General features: G+C 37.8%; 1 protein-coding gene across 1 annotated transcript; it reads left to right on the top strand.

Moving 5' to 3' along the window:
- Positions 1 to 397: 397 nt before the first annotated feature.
- CD36 (CD36 molecule (thrombospondin receptor)) lies at positions 398 to 13,746 on the top strand (the record flags this gene model as incomplete). The annotated part of the gene is made up of 11 exons (XM_010085073.1): positions 398 to 542; positions 3,269 to 3,448; positions 3,595 to 3,686; positions 4,103 to 4,149; positions 6,498 to 6,567; positions 8,701 to 8,888; positions 9,711 to 9,829; positions 11,129 to 11,202; positions 11,981 to 12,035; positions 12,237 to 12,401; positions 13,273 to 13,746. Coding segments are annotated over 10 exons (1,135 nt in total), but the record flags the coding sequence as incomplete, so codon positions are not given.
- Between the last annotated feature and the right edge of the window lie 487 nt (positions 13,747 to 14,233).

The following is a 14,233-nucleotide window of genomic DNA, read 5'->3' as shown; positions in this document are numbered from 1 at the left end:
CCCAGGCCATTCTATGATTCTATGAATAGCCATTCTGAGTCATCCCCTTCTAATTGCAAGCAACCATGAGAAAGCTCAGAAAAAAGGTGGCAAAACGTAATTAATTTAAAACAAAATATAAAAGATACAAGGTCTATTATTGAAACAGAAATAAAAAAATAAATATTTGTTTTGATTTTAGTGTCAAGGAAAAAAATCCATTAGGCACTAAGGAAATATTTCTGAAATAAAAATATTTTACAGAAAATGGATTTTTTACATATATTCACATGAAAAGTTTTGAACACTTTAATTGGTTATAGAATGTTCAACATTCATTTACAAAAATGTTATGGTTATGTGTTGTCTCAAAAATAAAATGTTTAAAATATTTTATGTTTTTATTTTGTATTTCAAGGGTTCGATATTTACCCAAAACAAATATCACAGAAAACTCTGATGACACAATATCCTACATGTTGCCCAACATTGCTCGTTTTGAACCTGATATGTCTGTTGGGACAGAAAATGATACCATCACGTGCCTCAACCTTGCTGTTGTTGTAAGTAAAGAAACAAAATCATAATGTCCACATTCAAATGTTGAGATACTGGAGGAAATAGGGGAGAAGTTAGCATTAGTAATGCTGAAACTGCCACAAGATAGGTTTCCTCTCTGTGAACTCAGATCACATGAGTGTCAGCTAAGTGAGGATAGCTGTATCACTGTCTTTAAAAAGAAATTAAAAATTCTGAGGGTGTATTGCATGTATATTAAGGTTTCCTTATATTCCCAGAGTAATCTTAAAGGTAAAAGAAAATTGACTTACTTGTTCCTGTCAATGGAAGCAAAGTCATCAGTTTGGATGGGATGTTTCAAAAAGCATTCTCCTAGTCAATTTTAGTGTGGGAATGAATCAAGGATTTGTGGATGGATTCCCTTTCTGTGTGAGGTAGAGCATGAACAAACAGTACAAGATGGATTTGCCATACTCTTTCCAAAACATTATCAGTCCAGCTTTGCAGGGCAGGCTGTATTAAGTCCCATGCTTGGTGTATGCATGGCTTTGCTGTCCCAGCTGCTTGCTCCCCATGGTGCCCCTCAGCACCATTGCAATGGCATCCCTGAGACATCCTGTCCCACTGAGACCTCAGACCTTCAAAGAAAAGCACAGGGGTCCCCACCTAGAGTGGGCCTAGAGCCTCTTCAGTCCAGATGTTTCTGTGTTGTCACAGGCTGAGAGTGTTTGCCCTTGACTGACATTTACAGTGTTCATATTTGTATTCAGCCCTAGTTGTGCTGCCTGATTGTCTTGCGCTAACTCTGTGATGTCTGCGTGTGAGTGTTCAGGATCACTGTGAGAGGACGGGTGCTAGGAGCAGAGTCAAGACAAGCTTGATGTTAACATGATATGCAATCATAGAATCAGTCACAGAATCCTAGAAGAGCCTATGTTGGAAGGGACCACAAAAGATCATCTGAACAAATCTTTTCTGAGAAAGGGAAGGAACCTAGATGAGATTTTGTAGAACCCTGTTAAATTGCACCTTAAAAACCTCCAGTGATGGGAATTCTGACATTCTAGTGATTGCTGTTCCTGCTGTAAAAAAATTATTTTTTCTATGAAGATGAAACCTTTCCTGGTGCAACTCGTACCTGTTGCCTCTTGTTTTCTCCATGCCACTTCTTATGAAGAGAGAACCTCCATCCTCTTTCTAGCCACCCTTTAAAGTACTGGAATATTGTGATGAAGCCTGTCTGAGCCTCCTTTTCTCTAGGGAGAAAAGACCTAATAAATAAAGGCAAATAACCTTATTCAGATCAGCTGTATTCTGCCTGTGTCCTAATTTAGGCCAGAATCTCTCTTTTGGAAAGCTGTTCTTGTTTCCTATACTCGGAGTCCTTCATGTCATGGTGTTAACTGACACTGCCCAGCTCCCACACTTCAGACCACATAGGTCTGTATGGGCATAGGCTCATGCCTGGAAGCAGCTCGACCAGGGGAGATGGGAACAGAGGATCCAAGCCCCATTTTGCTGTTCAGAAACAAACTGGTGTGAGCTCAAATTCCTAGAGGGGTTCTGCTAATCTCATTTGACAGCACTGACTTCAGTCCAGTAGAGCCCACCTTCTATATCATAACTTTGTTGTCAAAATACAAGGGAATTCAGAGAGATGTTCTCCACACTTATTTAACCCTGAGAGGATTGAACTCACATATCCTCTATCTCATAATCTTGTCATATCCATACTTTCTGCTTACTCTGTGTTCAAATTCAGTCAAGAGTGAAAGATTCATGGTGTTGACAAGAGCAGGAAATAAGAGCAAACAAAACTTTTCCATTGCTCTCCCCAAGGCACTAAACACAGAGATCATCTACTAGGACTGAGCGATTGCTCTAAGAGAATGATTTGTTTTTACAAGATTTACTTATCAAAATTGTTACAGTTTCCTGCTTCACCAGCCAGGCCAACATAGATCATTTCTGTTTGCTTTCCACAAGCTTTTCAGTGCCTTTAGGGACTTTGTGTTTATGCCTGTGGGAATGTTCATTACAATCACCACTGGTAAATCTAAATTATTCTTCACTGAATTAGGAACAGTTATCCATTATTCAGAATTAAAGCTGTTCAGAAAGGACCTGTTCATTGAAAATATGTATTCCTTCTAAGTAAAAAAATAATGGAAATTCAGCACTTGGTCAGTTTTATGCAGTATACAGTTGTGTTGCTGCTAGTGTAACAGCAAATCTAAACCACTTATCTAAGCCAAGAAGTAACAAGGCTGGTATATGTTTATTTACGTGTTTATAGTGCAAGTGAGTCTGAAGTATGTGACATATGGAGAGGACAGAATAGAGGTAGAAAACTGAAAGTGATACAAGCCATGTAATACAGGTAGGGATTTCAGATTGTTACTTGGAGATATTCAAAAGTGGTCTGGCCATGGTCCAGGGCAACCGGGTCTTGGTGGCCCTGCCTGAACGAGGAGGTTGGACCAGGTGACCTCTAGAGGTCCCTTCCAACCTCAACTGTTCTGTGATTCTGTGATTAGGGATGACCTAGTGAACTCATGTAAGCAGTAAAGACAAATTGTCTGCCTTTGGTAAGCTATGCCAAGTAATTGTTCTGTTAAGGAGTGTCAGTTTTAAGTAGAAACTTAACTTACAGTGAGCTGCAGCTCTGGGAAATGGCTTTGCCAGAGATCCCTTGGAGTCAGCCTCTGTGTTTTTGATCCAAAGCACATGCAGAATTTTATGCTAAACATTGATTTTATTACTGTTGTAGGCTGTACCTGCCTTGTATACAAACACTTTTATTCAACTACTATTAAATAATTGGATTAAAGCTTCTAAGTCAACCATGCTGCAGAACAGAACAGTGAAAGAATTACTGTGGGGATACCAAGATCCCTTCTTAAACAAGGTCCCCTTCCCCTTGGACCCAGTTCTGGGAGTCTTCTATCCGGTAAGTGAAACCAATGAGGAGACAAAGCCTTCAGTTACCATTCTGTGGATCAAAATTAAGGCAGCTGTTATGAGGAAGAAAAAAGTGGCAATACTACAGTCTGCTTCAGTACTTCTAACTGTTATTCCTTCTTGTGTCTGTTACAGTATAACGGGACATTCGACGGACTTTACAAAGTCTATACTGGGAAAGATGATGTTAAAAAAACAGCAATAATTGAAAGCTATAAAAACAAAAGGTAACGTAGCATTGTATAACTAGAAACCATACATATTTTCAAGGTATTGCTTTTAAGGCTTGGTTCACTAAAAACTATAGCTAAATGGAAAATCTTCAACAATTCAAGGAAAGCTGGATGAAGCCCTGGGCTTCTCAAAACCACCTCTCTCTTTCAGCTATTCATGGTTCTGTTAGAACCTCAGATTTAAGACAATTACTGATTCTTTGGTACAAGTAGATACTTCTGTAGATCCCTTTTATCCTATTCTAATGCATCATATAGTTTATCTGAATAAATGAATGAACATCTTTATCCTCTGACTTTGCTAATGACTCAGGGTTTTACTGGTGCAGTTGTATTTAGCAATACAGGTAATGAAGTCGATTACATGATATAATATGCTACATGCAGAATGACTTTTTTTTATCTTAAAGGAATCTTTCGTACTGGGAAGGCCACTGCGACTTGGTTAATGGCACAGGTGAGCCTATTAAAGCTTTTTAAAACTTCAACATATTTCTAGATATTGCAAGAGAATAATGAGATACAGTATTTAGGTTAATTCCCCTCAGCTCTGAGAGTTCTGTGTTCTGTATATTCAATGTCTATATAAACATGAATGTATATATGTTACTATATGTGCATATATGTCTATTTTATATAAATTATACATTATTGTGTATTATTTTATACACATATGTACACACACCCTCTTCATCTAGAGCAGATGTAGAAGAGACACAAGAAAAGAATCCAGCTCTCTGTTTCTACTAATTACCTTTATGGTACAATATAACAAAGATTCTTTTTCTTTGGTATAGCAGTTAAAAATTATCTTCATATTCTAATAATGTGCATTAATTTACAGTGTTGAAAAATAAAATCAAAGGCACCAGAATGGGCAGAAAATTTTTTTACTGATGCATGAAAATAAATTGAAGTGTCAAGGGAGAAAGCTCTCAGACAAGTGGCCACTAGAAGGTGAAGAGAGATGAAGATGAGAAGTAGTTTAGTTTGGGATGAATAAGCTAGAGAGGAATATTTTTTCATTTACTGTTGGAACATATATGAAAACAGTTGACTTGTTTAAGGATACATTTGTTCAAGATGATATTTTTTCTCCTGATGAGTGAAAGCATCACTGTGAGGAGACAGAGTCTCTTGAGCTGAGGCTGGAAGATGTCATGGTGGAGGCTTTTGCAGAGATCTGTATTCCTTCAGTGACCAAGTATCAAAACAAACAGGTTTTTGGGTTGGTGGGGTTTTCCTGTTTTGTTTTGTTTTGTTTTGTTTTCCTGTGTTGCTTTACCTCGCATTTTCCTTATAACCCAGAGCAGATGGCAAGTTATTTTGAAGTATTTCAGATTAAAGAATCTGACTTTCCAAATGTCTGTGAATCAGGAAGGATTAGCTCCTTTTTAAACTATGGAATTAATTTTGTAAGAGGCAATGTTTTTTAGGTTCTGGGACTTTTCTTTTTTCTTATGGAGCCTGAACCCTTTTTTCTCAGGGTCAGCTTTCTGTTTTTCCTTCTTCCACAGTTGATGGAATAAACATACTCAGATAACTAGACTAAGTGTTCCAGTACAGTGAAAATGTGGAGATTTTCCTTGTTAGCAAAGGTTATCACACAGTTTACAAGTGCATTCAGTGCGACTGCTCGGGAGAGACCATGTATTTAGAGAAGCAACAGGTTTAAAAAGTCTTGTAAGTAAGTGTGAGAATTCCTTCTTATCTTGTAAGCTTTCACACCAAAGTGCAGCATGTAGAGTATAAGTAAATGTTTAGATAAAAAATATTAAGCAGTATTCCTGTATGGGGCTTGAAATTAATCTGTGTTTGCAAACGCTCAAAGACTGACAAGATTTAGAAATAGAGTGTGTGTCTAGGATGATCTTGGATTTTCTTTAAGAAAAAGTGCTTCTGTCAGCAGTGGGCAAGTGGCAGTATGTAATTGAGTTTCTCGTTCTTGCCAACTGGATGCAAAGATATCACAGATGTTTTCAATCCCTTCGTTACGGTTGCTGACTAAGAAACTAAACAAATTGTAAGAAGAAGTAACAAATGTACTGGTTAAGGGCTTGTTACAGCACCTTGCTTGGGAAGATGGCAGAGGGTCCTCTTACTTAACTCTGGATGCTTGCAATGAATAAATATGCATCTAAACTGGCTGTCTGTGTTCTTTTTATAACAAGCGGAGAAAAAGACATCATCAAAATGCTACTCCTCTGACCTATTTTGCACATCTACCATGGGGTGAGATGGGTTGTGCCCTAGAAGTGCTTCCTTCTCTCCACTAGCTACAGGGAGGATCTCAGCTTACAAAGAAGAGGTCCACTTGAGCAATCTTTGATGGAAAAGGGTTTAGCACTGGTTATTAAACAGGCAGTTTTGAAGTCTAAAGCTGTGTTTCTTGTAAGCACTGAGTGCCATAACTGCAGGAAAACCAAGCATCTCTAGAAAGGCTTAGGTCTTTAGACTGCATAAAACTTGAAGCAATGGCAGCAGGTATTGGGATTCGTATTAAGCAGGATTGGATTTTTGTATCCTCTGTTTTTAATGAGCTTGATCATATAGCTTCACATCTGTGAAAACAAAACCACACAATAGCTGCCATAATTTGGCTCACTTTCAAAAACAATACAATCTTATCTGTGGAGTGCCTGTCATTGTGCAATAACTCCCATAAATATTTTCCCTATAAATGTCTCATTTTGTTTACCTTTTTCACAGCTTTATAGGAAAGTAACAGATGAGTATTGAGCTAAAAATTAAATCATGTCTTCTAAGTGGAATTGATTTCAAACTCTTATTTTATTTTATTCACAGATGGGGCATCATTCCCGCCATTTGTTCAGAAGGATCAGGTGCTGCGTTTCTTCTCCTCTGACATTTGCAGGTAGGCTGGTCCCTTCCTGGAGTGCCTACACACCTGCCTGTGCCACCGAATGCTCTTTCGCTTCAGAGGCCAGATGCAGGGGCTCTGCTTGGGCTCAGGTCACTGAGGCAGTTCAACATAAAAAGTTTCACCTAAACAAACACAAGTAAATTTTGAGCGGTGCTCATGATTCAGAACCTGACTCTACACTTTTATTTCTGTCAAGTAGCAAGCTATTTATGGTGTATTTTATTTCTGCCAGTTACAGATGTATAATTCAGGAATATCTGACACAGTTGTGAGCTGTTACAGATCTATGAATGACATTGAAGACTACAAGATTAAAAGCTTTAAACTTCTTCTAAGACCAGGTCCCAGCCCATAGCCTGCCTTATTTGGTCTAAGAAGGCAATTTACCCCTCTGCATAGATACACCAGGGACCAGTTAGGCCCATCTTTGGCATTTCTGCAGGACATCATCCATGCCTAACAGGATTTACTGTCATCCACTAGATACTCAAAACTGCGTTCTCACAAGATATTTTTACATATTTTATTTTTATGCATTTATAAACAAACAAACCTGTTTAATACATCCCATAGTGATGGCTTTTCAGCCTGCTTCTTCTACTGTGGCTATCCAGTGTCTCTGACTTCTCCAGTGGGATCACTGAAAGCAATGTTAAAAGATTCAAAATGTATCACAGTATATTTACTTTGGGAGGTTCGATCCCTTTATTTATTTTGCTGCCTGGAAACAGCTGCTTCCTTTTAACTAGGTTTAAAGTGAGCCATTTGCTTGGCAAACTGTTTGTTTTTTTAGAGATCAATGTTTTTACATTAATTTTAAGGTGGTGGTGGTTTGTTTTTTGTTTTTTTTTTTGTTGTTGTTGGTTTTTTTTGTTTGTTTGTTTTTTGTTGGTTTTTTTTTTTTTTGTGAAGCAATTGTATCCCCAAACTGGAGAGCATTTCACAAGTCATGGAAAAGGGAAATCTATGCAGAGGAGAAATGATAAAATTCTTTGGATCAATTACACGCTGTGAGATCCCTCTGGACATTTAATTCTCACAATTAATGAACAATGAAGAAGGACAGTAACAATCACCCCAAGGTCACGCTAAAACAAGGTCATGGAGAATGGTTCTGTCCATGTTGCAAAACACAGAACCATTCTTTTTTTTTGGCTGCAGTACAAAGTGTTGCTGCCCTGGTTACATTACTATGTAACAACTGTATCTCTGTATCAGTTGATAGTGTATCAGCAGAAAGAAGCTTAAGTGGTATTCTGATTCATATGCAGTGAAATAATCGTCTATGCAGAATGTTGCTTCATGTCGTGGTTTAACCCCCACGAGCAATAAACCCCAGACAGCCGCTCACTCACTCCCTCCGGGTAGGGTGAGTGAGAGAATAGGAGGAGTAAAAGTGAGAAAACTTGTGGCTTAAGATAAAGACAGTTTAATAGGGAAAGTAAAAGCCACACAGACAAGTAAAACAAAACAAGGAATTAATTCTCTACTTCCCATGGGCAGGTAGGTGTTCAGACATCTCCAGGAAGCTGGGCTGCATCACATGTAACCATTACTTGGGAAGCCGAACACCATCACTCCAAACGTCCCCCCTTCCTTCATCTTCCCCCAGCTTTATATGCTGAGAATGACATCAAATGGTATGGAATATCCCTTTAGTTGGTTGGGGTCAGCTGTCCCAGCTGTGTCCCCTCCCAACTTCTTGTGCACCCCAGCCTAGTTGCTGGTGGGGTGGGGTGAGAAGCAGAAAAGGCCTTGGCTCTGCATAGGCACTGCTCAGAAATAACTAAAACACCTGTATTATCAACACTGTTTCCAGCACAAGTCCAAAACATAGCCCCATCTTAGCTACTGTGAAGAAAATCAACTCTATCCAAGTAAAACCAGCACACTGCATCATAAAGATTAGATCAGTATCACTGGGTCTGCAAAAAGCTGTTGATATTGATTAATATTGCTACTGTAGTGCAAAAACTTTCAAAAATTTCATAATAATAGACAGTGTAGAAATGTGTATTTTTTAAGAGCTCTTAATTAATTTGTTGGTTTTGTGTAGGAGTATTACCATTAATTCAGATTTTTCATCCAAATGACTGAAACACGTTTCTCCCCTTCTGTATTCAGATCGATCTATGGAGTTTTCCAGGGCAAGCAGGATGTGAAGGGGATCTCACTCTATCGTTTCACAGTTCCTCGTGAAGCATTTGCAGCACCTGTTGATGTTGGAGACAATTATTGCTTCTGTACAGATCAAGTCATATCACAGAACTGCACATTAGCTGGAGTCCTAGATATAAGTTCCTGCAAAGCAGGTACAGTAGTGACATGGTACCGCCAAACAAGACATTTAATTGGGAGAAAACACATGTCCTGCAGCTGAGGTGTTGCTCTAAGATCCAGGATGTCTGTGTTTGTCTGTGAATTCTTCCACAGATTGCCTGTGAGGCCTCTCACTTTTCTGTAGCCTCATTTCCCCAAAGGAGGACTATAGTATTTCTGTATTTTGCATAGTGCTATGCAAAATTGTGATACTACAGATTGTGCACTTTGGAATGCATGTAGAGAAAGGAAAGAAGAGGATTCTACAGGTACTGTATAAAAAACAGAGATGGTCACAGTCCTTGTATTAGTGATAATTCACACAGAGAGTGTGTGTGTACACAACTATATACACATGCAGAGATTGAGAAACACTATTGGCTAAGGTCAGCGTTGATTTAATAAAAGAAATATATACAGAGTCTGTGTTTGGTGCAGAGTGAGCAGCATGGGTTCCCTTTAGGCTTGCTTTCTACTAAAACAAGATTGTGAGGGCAGGGGGAAACAGTGACAGTCAGGTGTCACCTCAGCATGGAACTGGGAGCACTGCCAGCTCCACAGTGTGGACACAGAAAATCAGGATTTATAACTACAACTTATTTCATCATGCAAGATTTACCAATGACAGCAGAATCACAGAAATGTTCAATTTTTTGGGGGGGGTGTGGGACTATTCACATTTTTAGCAGGATTGTGTGTCTATATATAAAAAAAAAAAGTGTTTGCATGTAAAATGGTCTCAGAAGATGAGCACTGAAACAAGGCTTAATGACTCAAGTGAGTTTGTTTTTTTTTTTTTTTTTTTTTTCAAATAGGAAGACCAGTATTTATCTCTCTTCCGCATTTTCTTCATGCAAGTGATTCTCTATTGAATGATGTTGAAGGTCTGAGCCCAAATGAGGAGGAGCATGAGACATTTCTGGATGTAGAGCCTGTAAGTCCAAATATTTAATGATTGTAACTGAGTAAATTTGCAGCATTTAAACTTAATTGTAGCAGAGAAGCCTTTTACCAGAGTGACAAGGAGAAGATACAATATTTTCATACTTGCTTTTGCAAGATCAGGTCACAAAAATGTTATGGTTTCAGCAGGCAAAATTAAGAGCAGAACGTTTTCTCATTCTTACCTTCAAAGTTGGGAAAATAAGTTTTGACTTTTCCTTACTAGGAATGTGGGGTTAAATAGATTCTGTAAATTTTGAAGTATGCTATAGCTTTTCTATGACCTTCAGGTATTTTGAGAAAATTCTTTTCCATGAAAGTTCTTCTGTTCCCTCTATACTTAATTTTTTTCACTTCTATAACTAGCCATTTTTGTATAATTGTTATCTCAATTGAAATTGAATAAATATAGATCAATTTGTTTCCAATAAAATTGCTGTACATACGAAGAGACTAGTCTAGATCAGACTTAATATTGTCTTTATGACTTGAATTGTCCAACGGAGCTTCCAAACTGAATTAATTTGTGACCCCTCTGATTTTGATTGGCCCCAATGTTACTTCTACTTCTGTTTCAGTGATTCAGATTCTTAACTTAAAGTGTATTTACCAAAGGTTTCTGAATTACTTGGTGAATTCTAAGTTTTCAAAATTTTATTTTCCTCTGAAATTCCATTAAATGGGAAAATTCAGGATTTTTCACTAAAATATTTTTAGTCATAACATTTGACAGTTAAGCTATGTACCTTCAATAATGTTTTACCTTATTTGGAATAAAGACATCAACAAGAATTTCCGAAACCTGATGTGAAATTTTCAAGAATCATGCTCTGTCTTGTTTTTGTGGAGGACAGAGGGGAAAACAAGGAAATGAAGAAAAGATCTGACCTTTGTTTTTATATGTTTGTTTTGATATGAAATTTTTTTTTCAGCCCTATGCAAGTTAAACCTCCTTAATATTGAATAAGAAAATTTAGCTAATTTCTGGTAGAAAAAAAACCCTAAACCACATTTTTATATGAAACATTTCATGACTGACTTAGTATTTTTAACCTTTTTTTAAAATTTCAGTTTTAACTGAAAATTACAAAACTATGATAAATCCACAAAATCAGAACTTTATGAGAAATGAGAGATCCTTAGAAATATTAGAATTTAATAAAAATGGAACCCTTCAAAACATAAAGATAAAATAATACCAAAGTGCTTTTTGACACAGTCCATATTACAGGCTTAGGCATCCAATTAAAAGACTTAAAATAACGTGGGTTTTTTTTTTTTCTGGTTATAGATCACTGGTTTTACACTACAATTTGCAAAAAGACTGCAAGTAAACCTCCTTGTGAAGCCTGCAGCAAAAATTGAGTAAGTACTACTTCATTATTTCATCTTTAAAGACTTTTCTCAAGGGGGCTGATTGGTCTACAAGAGTGTCAGCAGAAATGGCTGGGAAAGGAAGGAATAAAAATACTTTCCCAAAGCCTTTTTGTCTTTCCTGGAAAAATTTCAGTCATGACTTTTCAGAGAACATAAATTTCAGCAAAAGAGGAAAACTTCTTGAGCAAGGCACTGCCCAAGTATTTTAACACACATTTGATTTCCCCACAGAAGCTTACAAGGGAACATGTTCTTAAAAATAATGCTCTTACAAAACCTAAATGGGGGCCATGAGGATGAACTACAGACAAAGTGTATTTTCTGTAAGAAACCCAATGACAGAGAGAATTGATGTGTGCTCTGTCACTAGATGGATTTCATCACAAGGGTTGATGGGTCTCCAGCTGTTTGCTCTTCTCTTCATTGGCCCAAATGTACATGTATAGACATGCATTTTCGGATACTGTACATCTGGCAGGTGAACATCACACAGATATTCAGACCCTCCCACCAACACCTTGCTGTGCCCAGCCTTTCTTCTTTCTGACTACCCACATAGGGAAGACTAGACAGAAGGAGATGGTTGCTCAATATATAAAATGGCTGTTATTCATTGTAGGCTTATTTTTTTTCAGTCTGAAACTATACTAAAAAGGTATATTTGGAAGGTAGTAATTAGAGGACAAGAAAAATGTTTAAGTAGAAACTGGGCTTATGCACCAAACTAAAGGTAACATGATGTACTTATTTTATTTTCTCATTTCAGAGCTTTATCAAAAGTTCAAAAACCCTATATTTTTCCTATTCTTTGGCTAAATGAGGTTAGTATATTTTCCCTCTATTAATCCTCACTGTTAAAAACAAAAAAAAAAGAAAGAAAAGATCTATTTTTTTCATTGTTGGTTCCCTGAAATTGGGCAATTAAACTCATGCTGTGATTTGCAAATGCCAAGAATATATTTGGCAAGTGAGGGCCTGCATGCTTACCTTTCACTGACTTCTTCTTTCTTGCACTGTTTCAGTCTGCAGTTATTGGGGATGCAAAAGCAGAAATGTTCAGAAATAAAGTCACCAGTCGGGTCCAGATGCTGAGTGTGCTGCAGATGGCGTTAATGATTGCAGGTTCTGTGCTGTTCGTCGCATTCATGGGTTCCTACTTCATATGCAGATCAAAGAAACTAAAATAAGTAAGTAAGCACTAACAGCTCAGTCCTCTGTAGTAACTTTTCCTCAGGGTTTCAAGAAGTTCAGAACTATCACCTATTTAGCTGTTCTTATTTTTAAGTGCTAGTAAATTCAGCAACTGTTCTGTGGGAAAACATCTAGATAATTTAGCTAATATTTTCAAATTCTCTTCCCAGTTTTAATCTTTCAGGATGCTCTTAACATACCCAGGAGAGGATAGTGGGACTGTATCAGAGGACCAACATTTTTTTAAATTCTAAAACACAACATGGTTGTTTGAGTTTCTGAAAAGAGACATTTTATCCAAGACTGCTAAACTGTTCAGAAGTGCCCTCTAGTACTTCTCTGGGACAGATGCGCCACAGCTGCACATTCCCATGCTCTTCAAGGACATACCCCTGTCCAGAGTTCAGAGAACCCACTGTAAATGACATTTTTTCTTGAGTGTTGGATAGGGTTTCTCACCTCTTTCTCTCAGTCGTGCATCACTATCATGTTAGTCTAAAAATCTCCTGAACATAACTAGCCCACTAAGACTGAATATACTCCCATCATGGGTAGAATAACCAAGTGGTAGATTGATGCACTGACTTCTAGGGAAAAAAACACCTTTTTGGAGTGATTTAAAAGAAGTGAAGAGACATTAATGCTATAGTGAAAAGTTTGCTGTAATAAAGACATTTTTAAGAAGACTTACCTCCACATGCTGAATTCTGATTTTATTTAATTACAGGTAACAAAAGACTTCAGAGGTAGGCAATGTTTAATTGAAATTTCAGCCAAGCAGCATGTTAAAATTCAGAGACAAAAGGTATGATTCAAGGCACGGTCAGTCCACATGCTATGGAATTCAAGATGCTTTTCCATTTTGAGAAGACCAACTCACTAACCAAAATAAGCTGATGTTTCCAAAGGTCCACACTTCTGACATTGCTAAGGAGGACACCATGGAAACTATGCTTTCAAATAACTTTGATTATTTGAACCTTGTTACAAATTTTAAATGACATTCAAGCAGACTGAAGTTGAGATGCAGTTGGATTTTAGTCCGCCTTCTGCCACTTATGCAACTTGCTACTTTTTTCTTCTGGGATTTGTAAGAGAAACGAAAGCCATTTGCTGATGTTCTGTCTCTGAGCACAGGCTGGGAATGACAACACCTTTGAGCTCATGCTGTGCTCTAGATGCTCTCATTGTAATGTTTCTTTCTGTTCCTTCAAGGAATGGAAGCTGCTGCAATAGAACTGCTCTCTGTCCTCTATTCAGGGATGTGAATTGCATTGAATGTGAAGTTTATTATGTAAAGTTACTAACTGTAATACATGAAGTTAATAAAAACTTACTAAAATACGTGGTTTATGCATTTTATACGGAGATGGCTCATAGACACACTACAGTCATTCATATGTTGGTGGAGCTCATCAGCATTTGGCTCAACAGCTGTTTAGCAATCTGAGCTACTCCCTGACTCCCAGCCTGCTCCACTACTCTTCTGTTGCCTCCTGTGTGCTTTTCTTTCTGGCTGCTGCTTGAACACCAGCCTCTGCTCTGACCTAACCCCACTTTGCCCAAGGCCTCCCTTAGGGAATGATCTCATATGTCACTGTTAGAGTCAAGAGAAAATATTCCAGAATGCTCCAGATACAAGGAGGACTGAGATAATGGTTTTTATCAGACATCAAAGGGCTCCACTTTGCTATGGAAGAACATAAATGAAAACAGGTAACCCCAATTCTTTACTGACTTTTACTCACAAGGAAATTTGTACAACCATTTGTTTAATGAGGTGCATCAACCTGTAGACAGGTAGCAAACACTGCCATCTGCATAAATG

The sequence above is a fragment of the Pterocles gutturalis genome, unplaced genomic scaffold (assembly GCF_000699245.1).
Source record: "Pterocles gutturalis isolate BGI_N339 unplaced genomic scaffold, ASM69924v1 scaffold29530, whole genome shotgun sequence".
NCBI lineage: Eukaryota > Metazoa > Chordata > Aves > Pterocliformes > Pteroclidae > Pterocles > Pterocles gutturalis.
This window is presented reverse-complemented; position numbering and strand designations above follow the sequence as displayed.